Source organism: Pithys albifrons, chromosome 7, assembly GCF_047495875.1.
Source record: "Pithys albifrons albifrons isolate INPA30051 chromosome 7, PitAlb_v1, whole genome shotgun sequence".
NCBI classification, from domain to species: Eukaryota; Metazoa; Chordata; class Aves; order Passeriformes; family Thamnophilidae; genus Pithys; species Pithys albifrons.
The window spans coordinates 14,513,682-14,539,940 of NC_092464.1; the positions used below are offsets into that span (position 1 = coordinate 14,513,682).

Sequence of the window (26,259 nt, forward strand, 5' to 3'; positions counted from 1 at the left end):
GGAGACAGTAGGATCTGCTTTGTCCCTAGGGAAAGAAGAGAATGACCAGAGAGAGACACAGTTTACTTTGAAGGAGACTGAGTTGGTCCTGTGAAGATCTGGATGTGTTGAACTTGAGGTGCATTTCTGCTACAATAAGTAGGATATTTTGACATGAAATCATTGCCCTAAGATGGACATGCACTCATCTATTTTTATATAATCTCATGGTAAAGAAACATTTATTATCAGAATATCATAACACACCCTGTGTTTCCATAGAACTGGAATCTTGATTAATTTCTAGTTTCTGTTTGTTCACCTGGAAAACAGGCTTTTCCTGTCCCAAAGTACTTACTTATTTGCAGAATTATTGATTATTTACAAGTTACTGTAGTGTTGGTAACTGTGCTCAGTTAAGTATTTCCTGACCTCATCCTTTCCATGAGTGGTTTCAACTAAATGATTAGATCTCCCGAACTGTAAAAGTATTTACAAAATTGACTCATGATGGTCTTCATTAGTAGGTAAATTCCCTTCTTGGGATTTTTTTTTAAACTGAATATTAAAATCACTTTCAAAATTTTTTTGTGTGTCTGTGTGTGTCTGAGAGACATATCTGTATAACCTGGTGACCCATGGCTTGACTTAATCCTGTCTCTTGCTTACTTGAGCCATTCTAATGAAACAAGAAGGAATCTTTTCCCAGAGGCCTGGAGTAATACCTGATTTGCAAGCTGTAATTTGTTTGAATTGTGTGGAACTGTACAGGAGAACAGATTGTACACAGCTGAAGCATATCATGTCTGCTTTCTTCCATAGCTGTAAAATCTTTTTTGATACTGTTGTTTTTTCAATAAGTGTTAATTTGAATCACATTCTTAATAATTTAGTCCCAAAGCCTATTGGCTTAACTAGTTGCCCTCAATGGGTATGAGCTGCATGAATGAAAATCATGTTTCTTTTCCCTTAGATGTTTGTGTTACAGTATTGGAAGAACGTAAATGCAACAACCAGATACGTTTCATCTTATAATGACTGTGAATTAATTATCCTATATATTTTCAGTGTAGTTTCTTAAATTTGCATCTCCATTTGTGGTGATGAATGGCTTAACTTTACCAATTAGTTACCTTCCTTGCTTCTGCTTCTCTGAAAGACACAAGGCTTATCTAGTTAACCTGCCTTGCATAATGCAGGGATACACTATGGCTAACTGGCTTAGGAAACTATGGCTTTTCTGATTTTGATTCGTATACTGTTCCATCAGAGATAACAACATTAGTACATCAGAAAGAAGTGAAAAAGTATGTTAAGAAGGAGAGCTCAAAAGAGAGAAAAATGTTTGTACATGGTCCTCTGTGCCTTTCGCTCTTGAGTTCACCCACCTGGTGCAGAACAAATGGCACAGAGCATGCTCTGTGGGGTGGAGTGGCAACAGCAAACACATAACTGAGTGTACTTGGCACAGGATTTTGTAATTGCTTTTTTCCTCTGCTTTTTGTCCTTGCCATTTAGTCATCAGCCGAATTGTTTGCTTATTTGTTGTTAAAAGGATTTATCCATGTGTGTATTTCTAGGTGGAAAATCAGCATGCCTTGTAGAAATAATAATTGTTTTTAGGATATGTTTTCTTCCTATTTGAAAACCTAATCTTTCTGGGCTCTGTAAATTGCAGAGAAAGAATTTCAAACTTGATGTGAGTGATTGAAATCTCATCTAGTGTCACATAACTTACCTGTGAAGCACTGTGTTTTTCACATCTCCTCTCCCAGGTATTTTTGCTGTTCCCATGGTTTGAGACTGAGGAGTATGAATTTTTAGATCGCTGAGTTACAGGGTCTTATATTTATTTGAAAGATGCAATGCTTCCTGAACCTCTTTGTAAACAGAATGAAAAAACCGTTTCCCTAATGAAATATGTCTAGATATGGAAAATCGTTAATGCATTTTTTAAAAGATTCAACAATAATGGTATGTCAGTGTCAAAATCAGATTTAAAGGGAAAATTAGTTTCATTTAGCTTTGAGTCTTTTTAAACACAGCTTAGTGAATTTTGTTTTGTCACTGTCACCAAAGACATGGTATTTTAATAGATTTTAAGTATAATTCAGAGAATTGAAGAGCCCTGTATTTGAACTGTGCATGTTAGTGTCATTTTATAGTCAGGGTGTCTGAACTGCAGAGTGTAAATCTATTAAATTGACTAGGGAAGACTGGCTCAAAAGACTGGACGTCATTCTAGGAACAAGGGACCAAAGTGTTGCTGATGCTTCTTGGGAACTTTAGTTTCTGGTACTCCTGGTACTCTTCCTACTGCTGCAGAAGGGAGGTACTGTTTACCAGGTGATCAGTGTTGGTAAAGTGCTGTAAGTTAACAGGATTCTCTAAGGAGAAGTACAGGATATCTGCAAAGAGCCTGGCATCTCTGTCACAATAGTTTTTATCCCCCTACATGATGAATACAGCTTTTTGCTTTTAAAATAAAAATGCGATGTTTGAAACACAAGTTCTGAAGGATTCAATAGCCATGAATATTTCTTCATCCAGGTTTATTTGAACAGGCATTTTCTCTTTTAGTGAGGATGTCATCCAGATGTGGTTTCACAGAGTGAGAGGAAGGAGAATGAAGAACGGGTTATCAACAGATGATGAAATAGTGTTTTAATGTGGAAAATGTTGTTATAGGAGAGAGATTAATGGAAATTCAAGAAAATGGGAGTTATATGCATCCATTTTCTTTCTTTGTGATAGTAACTCATTGCTGGCAGCTTGTCATGTGATGATAAAATAGTTCAGAGGAATCTTACCCAAAGAGAGTACAATATAAAATAAACATAGTATGTGTTATTTTTGTCCTGGGTAGTGTGTAAAATTCATGCCTTTCACAGAATCACAGAACAGCTGAGGTTGGAAGGTACCTCTGGAGATTGTCTAGTCCAGCCTTTCTGGTCAAAGCAGGGGCAGCCAGATCAGGTTACTGAGGTCGGTGTCCAGTCAGGTTTTCAGTATATACATCTCCAAGGATGGAGCCTGCACCACCTCTTTGGGCAACCTCTTCCAACGTTCAATCACTCCTACAGTAAAAAAGTTTTTTGTGTGTTTTGATAGAATAACTTTCTTTATGTGTTCACTGCCTCTGGTGCTTTCACTGAATACCATGAAGAATCAGATTTTCTTCAGCAGAGTGGCTAGTGATGTTTTAATGCAATAAAAAGTAAAACCTCTATGAAAGAAATTAAAATTCCTGCCTTTCAAAATGTGAAAGCAAATGCAGTATTTCTTACCATTGCCGGCAGGTTGGGAATGAGAAACACAAAGTGAAAAACCCTTAGATTGTGCACAGAGGTACCAGCCCAATGTGCATCCCTTGGTGTGTGCTGTTCTGTTTGCTGGGAACTGTGTACATGGACAGGACTTAGCTGTGTCCACCCGAAAGTCAGTCATGACCAGATGTGTCAAGCAGGGAAAACCAATGACAAAACCAACAAATCCACAGTGAAGGTGTGATTTTCTCCATCTCCTTTGTTGTTTTACCTCTTTTTGCTCCAAGTCATCCATTTGTGGATGTTCATCTGTTAAATTTCCTCTGTGTCCCCCAAAAGAGACAGACTATTAGTGTAAGATCTGAGAACTGGTGTGTTTTTTTCCACTTCTGCTCTAAGGCTGAGCAAGTCTGTTGATCATTCTGTCTTTGTTCTTCATCACACAGGAAGAATGTGTATTTTTTATCCCAGTGCCCATGTCTCTCTGTGTGTGATGGGTGAGCAATGTCTGGGTGAGCAATGTCTTGTCCATGTGTGAGGGGACACAGTACTGCATCATGAGCTGGGAATGTTAAGGAGGGTCTGGTTGAGCCTCTTACTTGTAATGAAGGAGTGGTGGAATGTGCACGGGTTGTTTTTCTTTTCACTTCAGTAAATGCAGTGTACAGCACCTCTCTGAGAGACAATGAAAGCTATACTGAAAACAAAAAGCTCTCAAGTACATGTTATAGAATAATTGAAGACTTTTCCTCTGCCATTCATCTAAGTGAATGTGTACTTTGTAAATTTCCACGTTTAAACGTTCATTTCTATTGTTTTTAAATTTTACTGTTCTTTCAGCTCTCCCTGGGTTTGAAAGTGAAAAACTCTGAACCTGAGAGAGTAGGTTGATAAAAGATTGAATGTGGTTTTTTTTTAAAAAGTTGGGTGTTCAGGTTTAGTGATTTTTTTAATTTATTTGTTTTAAAGTTTAGAAGAACATATATTTTCCTTGGCAGTAGTTGACCTGTTTTCCTCTGTTGTAACCTTCAACCATGCAACAAGATATACTTGTGGTTCAAGAGTTTTTTGCAGACTCATGTATTTGTCTGTCTTGTTTTCTGAGTATGAACGTTGTATATTGGTGCAAAGCATGTTTGGATTTTGGCTAAATGTGTAGATAGTAAGAAAAAGGACTTTAATGTACTTCAGGTTGGAGGCTGTACTTCCCAACAGTGCTCTGATATGAACCTTCGTCTTTTAAACAGTAAATATTTCAGCTTTTTTGGCTATATTTGTTGCATTTTTACATAGCAGTTCACTTAGCCTGGTTTATTTTCACAGCCTTGACAGAAAGGGGATGGTTATTGTTTACTACCACCCGGTTTCATTATCTCATTATTAATGAACTCTTCAGCTCCTGTATACAGACGCCCAACTTAAGACCATCATCTGCTGAGCACATGAAGTAAAAGGAATGTGGATAAATGTGGAAATCTTAAGAAAGATGGGAAGCAGTTCAGTGTGAGAAAGGCCCATTGGACTGCAAGGGCCAAAGGTGTTGGTGCTGCTGCAAACTCAGATAAAAGAGAAATGCTGCTGCTACAAGCTGCCTGTCTGGTACCTCTTTGGGCCTTTACCCACAGGCTGCAGGAGAGATTTTGACCAAGATCTGAAGTGAATTGACAAGTTGCATGAAGTGATGGATGTTTTGCAGGGAGCTTTGTGGAGACCCCTGTCCATATCGTTCTGCCTGGAGGAAGGTGGTGGTGGTGGTGTGGGTGAGGGCAGACAGTGAGGAGAAGGATGGGCTGGATGTGTGGCTGCTTGCTGTGGGTATGGGGCATTGCCTTCATGCTTCTGACCTTAAATACCTGCACTTCTCCATGCTTTACTGAAGAAAGGGGAGGAAAAACTGTTTGGTGACTCAGAGAGGCCAGAATGGTTACCTCATATTCCAGTCTTCTTTCTTCATTTCAGGATCACAGATCCAAGTTTCTAAACATACAGACACCCAGTTGCAGCATTTTAGAGGTGTGGCCACCTGACACTTAAAGGATACTGCAGGTGGTATATAAGATATTCTTCATTTCAGGATCCAAATATAAGGTCCTTGTGATGTTTCCTGTACCCCCTTGTTTCCTGTTTGTCTGAGCTCCTCAATTATATTTAGTATTGACATTCTATTTATTAAATCCTATCTTCAGAGCATACTTTTAAATTAATTCATTAACAACTATTTTTTTTCCCTTCTTGCACTTTGATTTCTTGATCCTCCCAAGGGGTCAGATGATAGGATGTTGACACCTAAAATGAACAAACAACTTTAAAAATTATATTTTGTCTAAATCCAAGTTGAGATAAAATGTATTCATTTGTATACAAAAGCAAAGCTCTCCTGAAAATGACAGGACTCTGCATAATTACATTATTGCATTTAAACAGATATCCATATAGATTCATGTATAGGTGGCTATAACTACAAATTCTTTAGATGCCTTTAAAGTGGTCCAGCATAAAACATTATTTCACTTGAATGATAAATAGGAGGAGGGGAAAATCGTTTCTCAGTATAATATGTAGAGGAATCAGAACTGTACCTTCACGACATCTTAAGTTAACTGATTCATGTATTTTACTTTAAAATGAAACATAGAAAGCTGTGTCTTTAGTGAAGCTCACAGATATAAAATCCAGCTTCTGAATTATAATTACTGAATATAAACTGCTGTATGTTACTTGGGTTATTTTGCATTATCTCTTCTGGGGTTTTATTATGAGATTAGTAAGTAAAGAGTGAAAAGAAGAAGCCGCTTCTTTTCTTCCACCTGAGAAATTGCAATGTAACCTGCTTGGAAATGTCTGACTTTGCATGTGTATGTGCAAAGATCATGACATTTCTGATTTTTGTGTTGTAAACAAGAGAGATCAACATAATGTTTTGGATAGGCAGTCTCATGTTTTCTAGGTTACTCTTAATTTCACCCATATTCTTTAACACTAAATATTTACATATAACACCACATGCACAGAAAACTGTCTGTTCATCATGGCCCCTAGTTATTGCTTTGTTTTTAAGGTCAGACTTTGCTTGTCAGTCAAAGGATAACATGGAATATATAAATTGGAATTGGACAACTCTGGAAATTTTTGAGCATAAGGTGATGGAATTTAAACAGAACACTGGCTTTCAATTGCTTTATTTCCTTGTTGTCATCTAATGAGCTATTGTCGATGCAATATATATTACTTCCTTTTATGGAGCTATACAGAGGTCATTTCTGAAGACAAGTCTCTCTGAAAATATCAGAATGACTATAGAGTGGTCATTCTCATCTCTTTTCATCGTAAATAGAGCATGCAAGTTCTTTATGAGGCTATTATATTTGTATATTCTGTAAATCTGTTTTTACTAGTTATGGGAAATGACCCGTGTTCTGGGCAAGGGCTGAAAGGAGACATGAGCTCTTATAATTCTTTAATGTGGGAGTCCTCTTTCACTTTGCTCTCTGGAGAATGGCCTAAGATCAAAGGTTCCTGACACTGGGTGACTGTAACTAGTTCCTTCCTTGATATGCTTAGGTGGATGTTCTGTATGTGGATTATTGTAGCTCCTCAGGCCATGTTCTTCAGTCTGTATCAAAACAAGCAAGCTTGGAAATTAAACTGTAGAATGATGAAATAAACTGAATATACTGGAAGGGAAAGGAAGCCCACCCAAGCAACTGTGGCAGTCTCTTACGATATATAGACAGTTATAAGGAGTGACTGGTGCATTTAGTTTAAACTGTTGACGTTTGATAGAAATTGTTAAAAGATGCTGATGAATAGAGAGAATAGTTCCAAATCTGGCATCTATGCAAGTAGTTGGGGGTTTGTGTGTTTGTGGGTTTTTTTTGTGTTTTTGTTTTTTTTTTTTAATGGAATTTCTGTTCATGCAACACATCTGTTGAGTTAATTAATTTCCCATATGTAATGTATTTGGTCTGTAAAATACTTTATTTGTGCAGCCGTCTTTGGGGTTTTTTGGTTTTGATTATTTTTTTTTTGAAATGGGGATCCAATTGGTCTTATCCCATATTTATTTATATAAAATCCAATTAAAAAACAACCACAAAACCTCAAACAAACAAAAACCTGTTTGCTAGACCTTCAGACAACATGGAACATGGATATATGTATGTATTACTGCATTTGTAAACAGATGTGTGCATCAGAGAGTTATTTACATAAACTGTGTGACTGTTTTGGTAATTACAGCTTTTAGCATCCTATCTGAGAGTGACACCAAACTGTTCAGGTTCTAAGGTGTCTCAGTTTAAAAGAAACGAAGATTTCTGTCAAGGAAAGTGGGGAACCCTTCTGGACTAGGAAGGAGGCCTCTCCCCAAACCCCAATACAAACTTTGACATTAAGAGACTTTAATCAGAAAATGTAGAGAAAAAGTATAACAGTTCTTTAGTACAAATATATATATATATGTATAACCAAAGACAAACTAAAACCAAAAACACCCCACGAAACAAAACAGAACAAACAGCAACACTGTAACCAAACTTTCAAATAATCCAGTCCTATCTCTGCCCCTTTGGTGCAGTTGTGTTTACAGGCAGCAGGAGGTGATGCTGTGCCTGGGGAGGTAGCAGTTGCTGTGACTCACTCAGGGGCTCTGTGAGGGCAAAGACAAGGAGGTGGAGGGAGACGCTGGCTCCAAAGGCCTGTCTGAAAGCTTTACAGGGAGTTAGTAACTTCTCTGTAGGTGGCATCCGGCCCTCGAGGAGCTTGTAGCGAATCCAGGCAGAGGTGATCCTTCCCTCAGAAGAACGGCACAGGGAGCGTGGAGTTTGGGGAAATCTGGGAACCCCCTCCCAGTGCTTCCACCAGCCCAGCAAGTGGCAGGTGGCACCCATGCAGACAAAGAAGTGTGCAAGGACCAGAAAAAAACTCTCCTCTCACCTTCCCCCAGCCCTCTGCCCAGCTATCACATTGTAATGCAAAGCTATCAGCCATCTCTTTGTTTGTGCTTTAGGCAGTAAGCTGGCTCTGGGAGCAGGTACCTGGGGGCTGGGCTTCAACAAGCCATCTCGTCCAGGCCTCCAACTCCCAAACCACTGTGTTGGTAAGGGACATAAACAAATTTCCATGGAAGATTTTGAAACTATAACAAGTAGACATAGTGGAGCATAAAAAGAAAGAAGAGCAGCCCTTATATATTCCATAATTGCACTTGTACTTACGAGTTTGCTCAAAGTCTGTCAAGTGAAATTATAACCTCAAAAGACTAAACAAAGTTTCACTTATCAACAAGTCCTACTCAGTCTGACGCCATGACAAGGAAATAAAGCCAAGCAAATGAGGAGCCTTTCCCAAAGTGTACAGTGTACAGGAAAAGAGACTAGATAGCAAAAAAAGGGTCAGTGTCCAAAACGGTCTCTCTTAGTGAAGATCCTAAAGGAGACATGGCTATTTGCTGTAGAAATAATGAAAGCGAATCTTTGGTTTAAACTTTTGAATCTTCTTTCACAGGATTACTTTGAGGAGGTCTTCAATCTATTTTACTCCTGTTGTAATGCTATGGGGTTTTTGTTGTTTGTGTGTGTGTGTGGTTTTTTGTTGCGTTTTTTTTAAAAAAAGGCACATGAAAATTTGCCACACTTTACCATAGCCATTCAGGAGGTCAAAACAAATGGAAAACCCAACTTCTTTACTATTTGGAAAGTGAGCTAATGGCAAATGAGATAGCAGACATGGAACTGTCACTGTACTGTATGGAGAACATTCTAGTTGGGTTTGTGGTACTGGGACTCTGTAGAGGTAGAACTGTGAGTTAAAATCACAAGTGAGCTTATGCTGGCAGGTAGTAATTGAAGTACACAGATCATGCTAATGCATCATTTCATCTACAAGCTGCAGAGTCTTTGACGAGGATCTTATTATATATTGCAAATCACCTGAAATTAAAAGCATAGCAAAATTGCTTCATTTTTCCTGTCCCCTTTCACCCAACCCTCCAGCAAAGCCCTGCAGGGACACCATGCTGAACTAAATATCAAAGTGTTAGATTATGTGTCCTCATTAAAATGACTGCAAAACGCTGCTGTTAAGTGTAGTGGTGATATTATGACTTGGCAGTTTTAGTATTTTATTGATCAATTTCCATTTCAAACGTGATAAAGCTGACATGGCCCATGGTCCCCAAAGATGTTTGGGAAAGAAACTTTTTATAAAAAAAATTAGAGCATTTAATTGTAACTGATGATGCGTGTCAGCCTGGCTCCCAGGAGAGCTTACAGCTGCAGCTCCAGAAGAAATGAGAATTCCCTGTGTGACCCTGATGGCTTCTGTACCATGAAATCTTTTTCTTATGGTATTGTAGCTAAAAGTACACACACCTTTTCCATTCGGATGTTGGAAGCATTTGTGCTAATGCTGGATCATGCTGAAGACAAGCAAAGCTTTCTGGGTTGACATTGGCGTATTTTACAAAATACCCCAAACCCAATATATATATATTAACAGCAGACAGCACTGCAGCTGGTTCAGTAAATCCCAGTGTCTAAGCTGCAGTGATATTTTTCATCTCCACCTCTATCTTTGAATTAGATCTGGCAGTAGCAGTAATGGAAACCCCTGCATAGATGGGGTTACAGGTATCCAGGGGCATTGTGATGCTTTGTTGCATGGCTGGCTGTGAGAAGGAAAGCATGTGGCAGTGTTGAAAGTGCTGATCTCTCTGCTCCTGGTCTAGCTTAATGCTTGTCCCAGTGCTGTCATCTGTGGGGGACAGGGGTAGCTGTTTGCCAAAAAACAATGTCAAAGAAAGGAGTGGAGGACTTGTCTGTGACTGGTTGATCTTCTAATATTTAACTGCTTGGCAAACACCAACATGACTCTCTGTGGGATTGTAGTACTGGTATTTTATTCCAATCTGATAATAGCATTATTTTGAGCCTCTTAACAGTTCTGAGAAACACAAGAAGTTACAGAAACCAAATGCCTCTACCATTCCAGCATTTATTTCTGCTGTCAGAAAAATTGTTTAGTGACTTGTGTGTCTACTGTATAAAATGATCTGGTATAGGTCTTAGCAGAAGAAAGACCACCTTCTACAGAAGTGGACTACAAGAAGAAATATTTTGGCAGGTGGGATAAATATACTCCTCTGGTCAGCACAGATAATATCAGGAGTGAACTCTTTGCAGAATTCATGATGTTAGTGTAGATCCACCAGAGGCTCTCTTAGCATAGATAATCTCACTTACATTGTGTACTGTGACATGAGACTTTTTACAATGCAAAGTTGTGGACTACAAAAAGAAATATTTTGGTAGGTGGGATAAATATATTCCTCTGGTCAGCACAGATAATATCAGGAGTAAACTCTTTGCAGAATTCACAATGTTAGTGTAGATCCACCGGAGGCTCTCTTAGCATAGATAATTTCACTTACATTGTGTACTGTGACATGAGACTTTTTACAATACAAAGTTCCAGTATAAACTTTGTGCATTAAGACTGTCCATTGTAATTCTGAGACCTGGTGATTGAATGACTGAAGAACAACACATCCCTAGATGAACTTTTTCTCCTTTTCTCTTGCTCTTGCAAAACACTCCTGTGCATGGGTAATAGATGCTGTGTGGGGAGAGATCTTTGTGCTTTATAAATAAAAATGTCTTTTTAAAAAGTTGCTACAGAACGTTGTGAACATGAATCAATAAAATATAGAATTATCTATAAAATACAGAAATACAGAAAACATCATGTTACATAGGAAGAAATTTCTGTTTGTTTCGAGCAGGTGATGGTCTGTCAGATAGTTATTGTTAGATGACAATAACACGTGCACCAACTGTGTGGGTGGTTTTGTGCATAGAATGATTTTTTGTTATTTCTTTGTCAGATTTTGATTTTGTTGTTATACTTGCCCACCACTTTGAACAAGAGAAATTGTTGTTTTGGCTTATAGGAACTGTGTCACCACTGTCGCCTGAAGAGAAGAATCAGATAAAGAGAAGCAACAGGAAAAAAAAAATCAATTTGTACAGCCTGTACCCTGCCTTTTGTGCTTTGCTGAGGGACAGTCGTACAATGCTGACGTCCACTGTCCCTTTCTAAGCAAGATGCTGAACAAGTTTCTAGTTTGCTATGTGGTTAGCCAACACTGGAAAACTGGATTGTTTTTAGTTGCTGAAAGACACAAAGTTTTTATTAATTTGTGGAAGGGTAAACAAATTTCTGGTGGTGATTTTTTAGGCTGGTTTCTTGTGCAAACTTATTTTTACAAGATTATTGTGTGCTGGTTGAATTTAAACTTAAATGTCTTGAAATGGAAGGCGTATTTTACACTATAAAGTCTTTCAAGAAAAGAGATTGTCATCAGTTAAGAAAGCTTATGTTTGATATGTCAGGGAAAAGACTGCTCTTGCACAGGAAGCTTTTGAAAAGTGGTGTTTCACAGATATACTGAGGCCTGAATTTCCTAGCAAAGCCTGTCATACATTTTCAAGAAATAAAGTTGTGAAGGACAGTTGTAAGGCAATTGATGCTGCATATAAAATACTGAACTAATATTATGGCAGGCCAAGGAAATATCAATATGGTAAATGGGGAAAGGAAATACTCATGCTGATGGAATGCAATTGTTTTAAGAAAGGACCAAAAATCTGCTGTGGGCTATAAATAAAGTTGTTTTTTTTTCTGCAAATGTGCATTGGTGTTTATTATTTTAGAGACTTTTGCGATTCCTAAAAGTTTTAGTATTGCAAAATGTATAGGACTACAATCCTGTTTTAAAAATAGACACTCTTTCTAAATTATCTGATTTGGCATGAAGATAGACAAATATAGACTGTAAAAAATACTTTGCTTCTGAGGCCAGATACTATAGTATATTATAGCATATTTATAATCCTCTGTTGAAAAGCTAAGCAGAATTTCAGTTCCATGTATTTTTACAGTTGCAGGGAACTAAGCTATGTAAGTGTCTTGGGTAACACTGACTTCAGTCTAAAGGTAGCTCCCTTCATTAAGAATCAGCCTCTGTGCTTTCATTGGCTTTTAGTGAACAGACTGGATAAGGACTAATAATCTTTAGAAGCAGAAGAATTTGTACAGCTGGTGGCAAAGATGTGCAGAGAAACTCATCCATTAAAAAGAAAAAACTTATCACACTCATTGGGATCAGTGTATGTATCTCTGTCAGCACAATCTCTGCTGCTGTTCTACAAATGTGACTGTATTTGTATACCTTCAGGCAAACCAAGGAAAGCATTATTATGTGAAATAATAATTCAAGTTTGGAATTCTACAGCGCACTATTCCTGTAGCTGGAGCAGTGAGACCTTTTTCATTGTAAAACTGATTACATATAGAGACTTGGGAAGATTATAGAGTGGCCATAGCTGTCACTGGATGGATTTGTGTTTGCTATATTTGCTTCTGGTTGCTCTAAAAGCCTTGCTAAGGATGTACTTGTGAAGTCTTTGCACTAGAGGTTTGAGGCTGGAAAAGAGAGGAAGGGAAGCACGAGTGGGGTCAAGATCGACAACACCCCCAAGGCTTTAGTTGGGCTTCCCTGGTGCTGAGAAAATGGAGCTCCTGAAGTGGGATGGCCGAGCACTGGCACTGTCCTTGGGTCCAGCCAGACCCACGTTCGCTTTTGTCAGTCTTCCTTTTGTATTCATTTAGTAACCAGCTGCATTGTTAATGTGCAAGGACTGGTTGTTTTTTATAAGACACTTTTTTGTTTCTTTTAAACTAGAAAGATGAAAACTACAGAAGCCTACCACGAGATACTAGTAGCTGGTCTAACCAGTTTCAGAGAGACAATGCTCGTTCATCGTTAAGTGCCAGTCATCCCATGGTGGACAAGTGGCTGGAGAGGCAAGAACAGGTAATATATATGTGTATATATATATTACTTTATCAATCTAATCCTTATGCTACACCAAGCTATTACAAAGAAGTGTGTTCTTCTGTGATATAGGCTCTCTAAACATGATAGAAGCATCAGCAGTATCCTAACTAAATTTGTATGGAGTTCATCCTACTTCCAAAAAACCTACATTAAAACTGAAATGGACACCTGCAAATTATTTAATTTTTGAGTCATAAACAAATTTATATAGTATATGGAGTGCTGCTGTTTTTCACTACTGATACCAACATGGTTGTTTTAATTAGTATTATTTTGATAAACATTTTGCCATTGAAATCTAATAATACTACTGCAGAATAGCCATATGTGAGTGAGTTTTGGCATTGTGCTTTTAAATGTTTGTTATTCTGAACATCAAAAATACATTAATTATAAATTTAAAGACTGTTATAATATTTTAGTATACTTTTATATCATTTTTGATCTTGGGCTTTTTTGAGACACTAAGTAATTCCAAGTGGTGGTTTGGTTTTGGATGGATTTTTTTTTATTTTTAAAATTTTTATATTTGTTATTAAGCTGGTAGTCATAGAGGCTTAGGGGTCTGAAATTCAAGTTATATCTTTGTATATACCTGAAATTTTTCAATAGTATACCGAAAATGCATCTTTACTATGGAAATTGGAAATATAAGAGGAAGCCCAGGGTAGTGCATATGTAGAATTATTACCTCATTTTTCTCCTTTATACAATGTGACATGAAAATATCGAATTTTTGCATTGAACAAGCATATACAAATTTTGTATTTTACAGCAATAAGACATAAAACTGTAATTTGCTTTATACGGAAGAGCTTCAAAATGTAATTTGCTATTTGACATAGCCCAAGCTTTCTTGCACTGTACCTTGTGAATGGAGGGGAAGGTTTTCAATCCAACATTGGGCTCCTGTCCTGGGACTACTGTCCTTCACCCACAAGTCTCATAGTGATATTTTAAGTTCAGCCTTGCTAAATCATAGCATGCTCCAAACAATCTTCATTCATTCTGAGTTTGAAAGGAGCTTAAATAATATCACAGAGTATAAGAAAAAAATCAAACTAAACTCCCCCCACAAATGTGAGGTATTTACAATTTTTATGTCTTGTAATTACCTGCAAATTATTTTAAAATTATATGTTTTATGAGAAAAATTCTGTCTTTGGTCCTTGTACTCTTTTCTCTGAATATTTAATAATAGCATTCTTTCCATTACTATTTTCCTCTAAGAAGATACTGAGTTAGTGCAGATGAAGTTGGCCGCTGTCTCCGTATCAGGCTGGGTTGAAATGGAAAGTCAATGCCAGATTTGAAGGCCTCTCCTGTGACAGTTCTGCTTGTTTGATGTTTTCAAGACTTAATTTCCATGTGTCATTAGAGTTGCACTATGGCAGTTAATGAAACTGTTGTCTGAGTAGAAGAAGTTGGATTAGAAATCTTAATAGTAATCATCCTATAAAATGTCAGATACATGAAATTTTAATATATGATGTTTCATCTTAAGCTTTATGTTGATTTTAGTCTCCACACAGCTTAACTAGTTCAATTTATCCATCAGTTAGGTAAATAATTGGGCCATAATGGTAGTCTGGAAGCGTATTTGTTACCACAATTTACTGGTTTCAAATTTTGCATTTTGAAATTGCAAATATCATGTTTCTTTGGAGCAAGTTTTCCTCTTTTTGGCTTTGTTTATTTGTAGTGGTATTTTGGGGATTTTTGGTTTGGTTTGGGGTTTTTTGAGGTAAGGTTCATTCTTTGAATGTGTTACTGATTCTGCATTTACCTTAAAGACCAGGATCCTATTGTGATTTCCTATCAGCAGGATAATTTATTAGACTGAAACCTGTTTAGCAGGGTATGCACTAAGTAAGTCTATTGTAAGAGTGGGATGCATCATAGTGAAGAAAAGGAGGACCTTGCTGGGGCCTGCAGACAGAGATATTCTTCTTCCACTCTTTAAGGGGTTTTAAACTCCAATATGTTTCTCATTATCCTCTGCGGGATTTTGTTTCCTGTTGGTTAAGCCTTTCACTTCTGAGAAAGGGAAACTCAATGTGTTTGCGATGAGGTTGCGATCTGGCCTAATCAATTAATTTAGCAACTTCCAGTCATGTTCCTGTGTGCTCGACAGAGCTATGGAGGGGCTGGAGCAGTCTGTGCATCCTGCCAGTATGTGCATATAGAACAGCAGGCACCAGGTCTGGCACCAAGGGTAAGGCTGCAACAGTGCCAAGAAACCTCTGGGGGAGAACTCATTGCAAATACCAGGGGTATTAATAGTCCTGGTCTAACCTGCCTTTAGGGCTTTTTGGAGGATTCATCTTGCAGACTCCAGGGGCTTGTTGTTGGATGAAGGCTCTTCTGACTTCGATTAAAATACTTGCCTCACCTCTTCCTTTTGAATATAAGGCAAAAAAAGAATTCCAGGGTGATCTTTGTCACCTAGCATACACAAACATTCACTGGAATTACACTTGGAATCAAGGTGCACTGTGCCAAAGAATACAATTATTTTTGTGTGGACAGACCCTTATTTCCTATAAACAATGTATTCACTACATTTCCTATGTAGCAAACTGTAATTCTGCAGCATCACAGTAGTTCTGCAGATGAAACTTCAGGAAACATTGTTTCTAAGAAATCATTATAACTGCTGTAGCAGGAACTAATAAATGCACAGAATTAGATATGTTCAAGAAGGTGTTGGAGAAATAGTTCTCTAAACTTGTCTGGGTTTTGGCGCCTAAAAGCGGAGGAATGTATGAAGTCCGTTAAAATTCCTGGCAGTAATTGTTTTTGCCCGTATCTATTGTGTTTTACTCAGACTCTGCTAAATTAGAGTGATACATCAAAGAAATGGAAAAGATTAATTCTGCTTTCCAAGTGCTTTAAGGTATTCTGGTTGTATATGTTGGTTGTCTGCATCTACCTAGCAATTGTTAGTTCCAGAGCTCTCTGGTTTTCCACAGGGTAAATGATCCATGGGTTTCTATGAAGCCAAAAATCCAAACAGAATTTCAGAATACAGTTAGAAGGGTAAGGATTATTAAGGGACTTTTTACAAGGGAATGGCTTTAAACTGATAGAAAATAGGTCTAGATTAAGTATTAGGAAGAAATTCTTCACTATGAGAACAGTGAGATGCTGGAACAGTTTGCCCAGAGAAGTTGTGGATGCCTCATCCCTGGATTTATTCAAGGCCAGATTTGTCTATAGAAAGGTGTCCCTATTTATGGAAGGGCTTGAAACTAAATGATCTTTAAGGCCCCTTCCAACCCAAACCATTCTGTGATTGATTCTATTATTGTATTTTTTACTCTTTCACTCAATCATTCCCTCTTACAGATTGCCAAGTACTAGGAAAATGGGAATCTTTAATTTGATTCTGAAATATCTTAAAAAAGAAAGAAGAGGCTCATTTTCGTTCTTCATCTTGCTCTCCACAACACCCTTTTTTTTGCCCCACAGCAACCAAACTTTGAGGAATGGCTGAAAAATCTTATTTTCTCTGAAATTTATTCATATATATGGAAATATCACTTTTATTTGAGAGGGTTTTTTTTCCCTCAGTTCACCTTAAAACTTGCTTGGGCCCTGATCAAACCTGGACTCATGCTGTTTCACACTAGGGAGACATGAAAGCGAATGTATGAAAGAGTTAAAGTTTTCACCAGTTCCCTAAGAACACAAAAAAGTTCTCTCAGGTGGTTATTTTAGTTTTGTTAGTCAAATATTGAAACTGACAGCAATCAAGACACCTTGAACTTAAATAATATATTCCTTGCTGTGCTGGCAGGGACTGTTTTGCAGAAGGATTAAGAGCACCTGGCTGTGCTGTATGCTGGGAGAGGGGGTGAGGGCAGCAGGAGAGGGAAATACTAAAGCAGCCCTGCTGAAGTATGAAGCAGTTTGTCAGATTTGCAAGTACAGTGAGTTTGCTTAGTTAAAACTATATGTAAATCTATAGACATATATATATATTATGTATTTGCTGTATATCTGCATTTGTCGGTTCATGAAAGCAAGGTAGGCGATGGAGTACAATTTCACCATTATTACTGAAGAACAGCCCTGATTCCTAAATTCCCAGTAGCTTTCTGGTATCTCGCAACAGCCCAAGATTATAGCAACTCAATTGTGTTCTAAGATAGAAAGAGAAGCTGGTTACTACTGCTGTCTTCTTGTGTAGAAATATGCTGTATGGAGCACTTTCCCTAAGTTATTCTTACTCATGACATCTGTCCATGGTAATCTGGTACAGTTTCTCTGGTTCCTGTTGCAACAGGATCAGGCATGAAAGTAGCATATGGTCTTGTATCTCCAGCTGTAGAGTACCTGCCTTCAGCTTGTATTTTCAGCAAAATAAGGCCTGCTTTTAATATGATTGAATATACTCTCTTAAAACATTTGGATACTATAAATTAATCCATTTCAGCACTGTCAGTTGGAAAAAAAAAAAAGACCAGAGCCTCAGAAGTAGGTTGGTGATTTTAAACCACTAATTTCCTTGTGAATTCTCATGTTCCAGCTCATCCATGTTGTTATCCATGTTTAAGTTGTCACTTAAAAACAAACCCCCCATTTCTATTTTATACCTGAATATAAGAGAGAAGGCAAAAAAGGAGCTAACTTATTTTGTTTACTTCTAAATGTGTCATAATAGTAAAGCTAATGTATTTGACTAGTTTTGTTTTCACCGATGTACCTCTTGTGTTTCTCCTTGTGTGACAGGTGTATTTTGACTTTTTTTTCCTGTTTTTTTTTTATGACTAACTACAATGGAAGGGCCTGCAAATACTCTTTTTCATGGCCTGAAGATGGGGAGGCTCAGGGGTGGAGGCTCTTATCTCAAACTCCTCACACATGGAGATTGCAATTGCAGTAAAAATTATTGTCTTTAGTAAGAAGTTGTGCTTTAAGATTTGGAAAAAGGATTAGCTAGGCTTCAGTTGGAGGAATAATTTTTAACTGGTTATCCATTATTCTGTAAAATGCCAGGGTAGAGTCTATTGCTTTCTTCTCTTTCAAGTACATGTGCTTTATGATTTATCTCTTGTGATAATAACTTTAATGAACATAGAACCATGACAGTGTATAAATTATAAAATACAAAGACAGTTTTAAAGCTTGTCATATTACTTAGAGAGGATTTCCATCACAAAGACAGAGATATGCATGTGTTCAAAGCTCTTGATGTAATGCAGAGAACTGTCTCTTTTGGGGGGTCTTCAGCAGAGGTCCTATATGAAAGGTGGGAGATGTATTGGTGTAGCCACAAGATTACCCAGGGGTAGTGAAACAAGACAAGACCCCTCTGAGACTGATAATGGGAAGAATAAATTTTACCAGTCAGTGAACAAGGCCATGGCACCAGACTTAAATAACTGGACACAGTTTTAACTATGAGCAGGTAGAAGCAGTAGTTACCAGTGCAGTGGTAGAGGATTCACTTAAGGTTAATGTTGGTCACAGGGTTGAATGGAAGATCCCAAGGTGTCCCTGCTGGAGTTCAAAGTCTCTCCTCTCCCATATCCATTTGCAAATGAAGGTTTTTTACTGCTTGAGGTGGGTTCTTGGCCCTGTGATCACACTGGCTTCACCCTATCCACACTCCATGTGCTATAGCAATTGTTTCTTCTGGCTTTTGTAATATGAAAATGGTGAAAAGCTTGATTTTCTCTTAGCCACTGATTCTGCAGGTGTTTAGGTATTGACTGCTCCCTTTATTTCTTTATACTGACAAGATGTTAACTGCTTCAGCACAGGGGCTTACAGGCTCAGATGACATGTAAGCTCTGAAGTGAAGAGCTTACATGTTGTGCCCTCTTCAGCATGAAGAGGGGCAATGGCATCCCAGCAAGGACAGCGGTTGTGTGTAGTTCTGAGGCAGCCAAATGCCCTGTCTGGCTGCCAGAAGAGCACTTTGATTTCTGGGAGCCATTACTAAATACAGGTGTAGTAATATTTTTATTATTTTTTTCTCTCATTTTTTTTCTTGGACTGATCACCCTTATGGAATATTTTGCATGTATAATGTGGTCAAAATTGGTACACAATTTCTAATAGTCTTTGACTTCCCATAAGACTGTTGTGGTACTGGGGTAGATCTGTATGTGACCGCAACTAAGTGATTATTCTGTGGATTTGTTTCAGTGTTTTATCTGTGTTGCATTTATTATTACTAGATTAGGGAAAATACTATACAGAAGGAGCTCCAAAATGAAAAAGCTGTACTTTGGTGATTATAATGCGAGTACCTACAAAAAGAATATCTAGACTCCTGTTGTGTAGTACTGGAATCTAGATCTGCATGGAGTTGAGGTGTGCATGGGCTCAGCTGGGTTGTGCCCAGAATGGACCTGCTGAAGTGCTTTCAGCAGATGAGGCTCTGGTGGTGGTGGTTAGGAACCCAGTTGCCACAGACACATCTCCATCTGGGTGGCTTGCTGGAGCTGGTTCTGTGTTACATAACAGAATGCTTAAAAGGGAGGGTAAAACAACCTCTTATCATGGCCATGTTAAGTTCTCTATTTCTGTATTTATGATTTCTCATTTTAAGGTTAAAATTTTTACCACGTCTTTCTGTGGAGAGAATCAGAATCACAGGCTGATTTTGGATCTAACTTGCTTCACATCCAGATTTCTAAATCTAAACATAATTTCCATATTAAAAGTAATTTGATTTTAAAGTCCTAACTTGATATTTTTCTGATTTTTATGTAGACTCATAATTCCTACACCCTTAGAAGAGTTGTCATGTCTCACAAATTTAGAAAAATATCTTTATTTTTCTATATAAATCTTAATGTGAATGTTATATATATATACACACACACACATATATTTGTTAAATATTCTCAAAATGTTTGTGCATAACCACAGAAACAAGGAAGACTTAAAGAGAAAGACTTATCTTTATGCTGAATGCATCAGTGTACAAGTGTGGAATTTAGAAGTCTGAACTTTTGTACAAAATAGACATTTGTGGACATGACCATAATTGTATATTTTGGAAAGAGATGGCTCTTCTTATTTGTCTTGGAGTCATGAACAGATTTGAAGTTGTTTTTCAGTGCTGAGGATTTCAGTTTATATGAGGTAGGAGGTTGGAATAAACAGCTTTATTGCTTGGGGACAGCTGTAGTGGTGATGCTTTTATAAACAATGTTTCATGCTGGCATCTATCTTGTTTTTCTTTCAAAAGTAATATGTCATTTCATACTGTGTATTAAATAGGTGAGACAGTTTGAGGGCTACAGTCTACTTGCAGTTGTATGCTGCTGTGTAGATGTGAATTCAGTGGCAGAATGTAACTCCATATGTGTTCACATTAAAAAAAAAAAGCCAAACCAAAGCCAGAAAAGGCAATTTTATAAAAATACTCATGGGTTTTAATTATTATAGAAAAAAACATGCATCATTTTCATGCATGCATATCCTCACACTCAAACACTTTTGGTATAAGCAGGCAGATAGATGATGTACTGGTCTGAAATTTAAAGAATCAATAGGCCACATTGGAAGACACCTGGTCATCTGGTCCAACCTTTTGTGGTAAAGAGGGCCTAAGTGAGACTACCTAGCATCCTGTCAAATCCTGTTGTGAACACCTCCAGTGATGGATAGTCTACCATGTTCCTGGGGAGGTTCTTTCAGTGATTTTTTGTTCTTGCACTTGTACCTGTAGGATCTCGTCTTCTCCATGTGCCTCCATGTGAAGAGAGAGCCTCCATCTTTGTAGCCGCCCTTTAAGTACTAGAATAATGTGATTAATGTGATGAGCTCCCCCTGAGCCTTCTCTTCTCCAGAGAGTAAAGCATAAACTTCTTCAGTCTTACTTCACAGTATTGACCTTCCAACCCTTTTATCATCGTCATGGCCCTCCTTTGGACCCACTTTAGTCTGTTCTTGTCTTTCATGAACTCTGGTGGACAGAACTTGTCATGGTACTGCAGGTGCAGCCTGACAAGTGCTGAATGGACTGAGGTCATCACAACTCTCTCTGCTACTGTCTCCTAGAAGATCCACTGTGTTCTGCAGAAACTTTCTGAAGAGTGTTGGCACATGTGAAAGGCATTTTCTAACTTGCTAGTAAACACACACTGCTATTTTCCTGCCCTTTTGGACCAAACTATTTAAATAATCCTGTTGTTATGGTAATTAATTTATGGTAATGAATTTATGATACCAGCAATATAACTAATGCACTCTTAAATTTCAGGTAGATGCTATAGGAAGTTTTAATTAATTATTTCTGTTAGGTTTTTTACTGTTTTCTAATTATTTTGTGGAACAATATTATCTCTGTCTTTTTAGACTGCTGTTCATCCATGGCAGCAGGCCAAATAAGGACATCTGAAGAGCCATGAATGGGCCTGGAAAAGCATTTCATCAAAGGACATATCCAGTCTTCCTTTTCTCCTTTCAGGAATTTGTTTTCTTTCTTTGTGCTGTGAAAAAGGTTTATCTTCTCATATCTTTACTTTTTAGTCCAGGTGTACATAATGTACCGCCATGGTTTGTAATAAAACTGCTCTGTTTCCATAATGTGCTTGTTGCTGCTACTGTGCTGTGCCCTCAAAGGCACCGTGGGGAACATGGTAGGAGTTAGTCCTGCACAGCCTTGCCAGTGGTGCTGCAGCTTCACCCCTACAGAAGTGCTGGAGCTGTGCCTAGTCCTGGGAGAGGGGGAAAGGTGGCCCCGAGATGGCAGAGTGAGCAGCACTGAGCAGAGCTGCAATTATGGCATGCCAAAGTAATGCAGAAGTGAAATACATTAGTAAAATGAAAATTTGTCCTCATTCCCTTGGTGGGTAATACAGTTAATGAAAATAGATCTAACCAAATTAAGATAATTTATTTCATTAGTTTACAGCACTATAAAACTTTTCAGAGTAGTACAGCCCTTCTGTGCAAACCTGAAATAGATGCAGTTTCACTATTCACTTCAAAGACCACAAAGGTTAAAACTTTTAAGTGTATTAAAGCAATTCTGTTAATTGTGTCTATAGAGGATTCTCCCTTGCCCTTGGTAAAGTATTCTTAATTTAAAATTCGCATTATGCTCGTTCTGCATTCTAGCTTTTTAACCAGAGTGTAAATATGTGATTACTTGTATCTTTGAGGCTTAAAAAGAAATTATGCATTTTTACTTCAGAAGGTGGTACTAGTAGTACATGGTATTGATATTTTACCTTTTTTCCCTTTGTTTTGTGTTCTTATTTTCTCTGCTATACCTTTGTTTTCTTTCTTCATACCTGCTTTGTGGTTTATAATACAGGTTGCTACAGAGCAGGAGCAGATTCCTTAGAAGGAAAGAGGTGCCATCTCTACACTTCATCTCCCTCTTTTATTTTTTTTCAGTCTTGATGCTCTTCTTTATATTCTATCCCAAGTTATCCCAAGTGCTGTGGGGTTTTTTTTCTCACAATCACTGTATGGTTGGGGTTGGAAGGGATGCCTGGAGATCACCTAATCCAACCCACTGCTGAAGCAGGTTCACCTGGCGCAGGTTGCACGTGATCATACCCAGGCAGGTTTCGAATATCTCCAGAGAGGAGACTCCACGGTCTCTCTGGGAAGGTTGCTCCAGTGCTCTGTCACCCTCAAAGTCAAATATTATTTTCTTGTTCCTTCCAATTTATAAGAAACCCCAAGATTGATAAATTGCTTGGTTTTCTTGCCAAACCAAGCTTTCATAAGTCTGCATTAGAAGTCACAATTCACATTAACTTAATTTTCAGTTAACGTAATTCACATTGTGGAATTTTCTTGACTTGAAATGGAAAAATAACTCCCTTTTTGTTGGTTTTTGTTTGTTTGTTGTTTTTTTTAATACTCTCATTTTCTTCCTGATACAATTTTTCTTCTAAATGGCTCATGTTACTTATTTTAAAGAAATATTTATGTTATTAGTTTGTAGTGGGAGTTTTAGTGCTTTCTACACTAAAGTAGAACAACTTATCTGGACAGGAACATGGATGTGAGAGATCTTTGCTTCTCACTGTAGTTTTTAGGGGAGATTCAGGTAATACACTGCTGAGTCCTACAAGTCAGTTAATTCCAAAGAGAACAGAAATAAAGACAAAGTCGTTATTTTGGGCAAGGGAAAAGAATTTTATCTGACCGAGAAACCTATCTTTATCTAATTTATGGAATAAAAGCAGGATGGTTTTCATTTTTTAATTTCTGTGAATTACAAATTGTGAAGAAGGTGCTTTCAGAAAAGGCTCAAGTTTGTCCTTTTGGTTGAGGAAGTGACAGTTAATTTATCTTTGATTGATGGAAATAGGAAAGGTGCCTATTCTTTAAAATCCTCTGTGGACAGGTCATTTTAATGACATGGTTGCACTCTACTGTAAATGGGAATGATACCATGTAACTTAGAGTTAAAAATTGAGTTATGTGGAAGTAATTTGTGTGGGCTTTTGTTTTATTTTGGGTTTTAAATTTAATCTTGATTTTATTGCTTAAGTATGAGCATTTCATTATTGAATGTAGTACTCTTTGGCTGTATTAAGTGGTTACTGTAATTTATAGGATACTTTGAGGAATGCCATGATTCTCATGAAGGGACACAGCAAGATTTAGAGAGTGCAGCAACTGAATGAATGGAATTACGTGATATGACCTAGTTGATGTGATATACCATGAGATTTTAAGTCAGTTCCTCAGTCTAACAGTGTGAGAAAAGAAGATAATAGGCTAACCCTGCTAGTTCATTCAGTGGCTGATTTGAAAATAAGTCCATTCTAAATTGATCCTAAAACTAATTGGAGTCGCTTCTGAAGTGGTCAACTGAGTATCCAGGCAGGGCCAGGGAGAGGGCAAGCAGGGAGAATAGGAATTAAGTTGGTTAGGAAATTGGGATGTACAAATAAGTTTTTACTTCTATGTATGTCACATGCAAAACAGAACAAAACCCCAATAATATCTGTGGGTTTTTTAAATGCCTTTATTGGATCTGACCTAATAAATAATTAATATTTTCAAGAGACCAAACAACTGTCAGCCGCATTGTGGTAATGGTAAGGCATTTTGCCAAATCTCTGTGCCAAAGAAAGAACATTAATGTATAACTGATGTAGTTACTCTCGTTGAGGGAGGTTCCATACCAGGACACATAGAATTAAACCAAATACAGTACAACCAGTGTTTCCATGAGAAGCAATTGATTGGATGAACTAAAGAGTTTCCCTAATAAACTGCTGTCAAGATTTTACTTTTTAAATAAATACTACTTTTAATTTCTATCTCTTGAATGTGATATTTTAAAAATAAGAATTGTTGGCCAGATTCCATGTTAAGGTACTACTCACTTTCATGACAGCTGCATGTGATTACTTTAACTTCATTTGGATTGAAATTTTTTAGGCTTCTTTTTCCAGCTTAGAAATGACTATTTCTGAATTTGAGAAAAATCAGTTGGCTATTATTATTATAGCACAATTGCCATTGAAAATATTACTTGTCATGGTTTAAAAAATCAGTGTTAAAGACAGCATACACACAGAACTATTTCTAAAATGGGAGGGGAAAAAAGTATTCTTTTGCCTGTATATTGAAGACATTTTTACAGACTGTGGAATAAACACATAAGGAGTGAGGTACTCAGTATGATCAATCCCCCTGGTTCTCTTAGTATTTCTTCAGAATACTAGGCAGGAAGCCAGTGTTCAATCGCTTTGTATCAAAGCTTAATTTCCTCTTCCTTTTGGATACCCTCATTTGTCTTCAAAAATCTTTATTTTCCTAATGTTCAGGAATTCATGATTGCTTATAATTTCAACTCATTTATCCAAAGTACAGACTAAATTAAATGTCCCAAAAGAAAGCGACCATATCTGTGAGCATCGCTGTTTAAAATTATTGAAAGTCGCATTGAGTATTCCATCATGCCATTTTTATTTATCTTGATTTTCTAGGCAATAATTGTTACAACAAAGCACAGATTTCATAAAGCAAGCCCATCAGGATCTCCTCCTTGTAGTTACACTAGTAGTGTCACTATAAATAGCTTTCTCTTCATGAAAACTCTTTTAACTTATCCTCTTATCAGAACTGATGGATTTTGGTGGTGACTTGAAGGTCAGTCAAATTATCCTCTGTGTAAAAGAAGTATCTTATAATATTATACTTCAGTAGCATGGTATGTATTGTAGCATTCTGGGTAGGTGAAATTAATGTGGCTCAAGGACTCTGACAATTTTTCCCTAAATTAACAAATGTCAGTCTTACCGAAAAACTGAAGGTTGGGTAGGAGGCACTTCAGCTTCATACTGGTGTGTTTGGGAACAGCAGAGAATACTGGGATGTAAGCTAGGAAATGTGCAGGAGAAAAAAAAAGTAATATTAGTATCAGTGTGAACGCACATATCTACCTACACCATTGCAGTGCAGCTCGCTAATGACTTTTTAAATTTTATGTCTTCCTGTGTTTGACACTTTGTGCATGTAAGAGTAAGAGGAGGCGCAGCTGAAGAGTTGTGCCCTCCCATGGTGGCCCCTGGGGGTTTGAGCACTCTGCATCAGGCACACTTTGACTTGTCTTACTCCAACACCAAACCTCAGGCACCTTGGATGAAACCAGAGCAGCGTTTCCCTCTGCAGGGTGCAGCTGGGACTGGTTTGGGTGAGGGGAGCCACACCGAAACCACCCCTTGGGCTGTTTAAGCAAGGCAAGCAGCAGCTGCTGGAGCACTGCTGGCTCTGCTAGCTGGGTGTCCTGGGGAGAAGTAATGCCTCTCTAGGTCATCTCAGCTTGGAGACTCTACAAAAGGCAAAATTTATTTGGTTCATGACAATGTCTTTGTTTGCCCGTTAACATACAGCAAACTTTTATGTTCATTTTTATACTTCCACTTTGTTACTGCTCATCAATATATATGTTAGAGTTAAATAAAGTACACATATATGCTTGTTTGTGTATTAGAAATACAGAACAACTCATTAATTGCCCACTTTTAGGAATGGAACTTTACAGTCCTGTCACTGATCACATACACATACACATATATATGTAAATATATATATATATATGTTTAAATGTGTCTATATATAGCTTCCAAAGCTTTCTGACAGGTGTTTTTCATGTAACTGTTTTTTTAATACATT

The 26,259-nt window shown here is 37.6% G+C and overlaps 1 protein-coding gene across 13 annotated transcripts in view; it reads left to right on the forward strand.

Annotated features, from left to right (window-relative positions):
• The window catches only part of PARD3 (par-3 family cell polarity regulator), a 447,638-nt gene that overhangs the window by 181,658 nt on the left and 239,721 nt on the right, over window positions 1-26,259 (forward strand). For 9 of the 13 annotated variants that reach the window (XM_071559915.1, XM_071559924.1, XM_071559920.1 and 6 more), the window contains one exon: window positions 12,988-13,119. The exons of the other annotated variants lie outside the window; for them this stretch is intronic. In XM_071559915.1, the coding sequence (XP_071416016.1) occupies window positions 12,988-13,119 (132 nt within the window). The remainder of the gene's footprint in view (window positions 1-12,987; window positions 13,120-26,259) is intronic. 13 annotated transcript variants of the gene reach the window in all.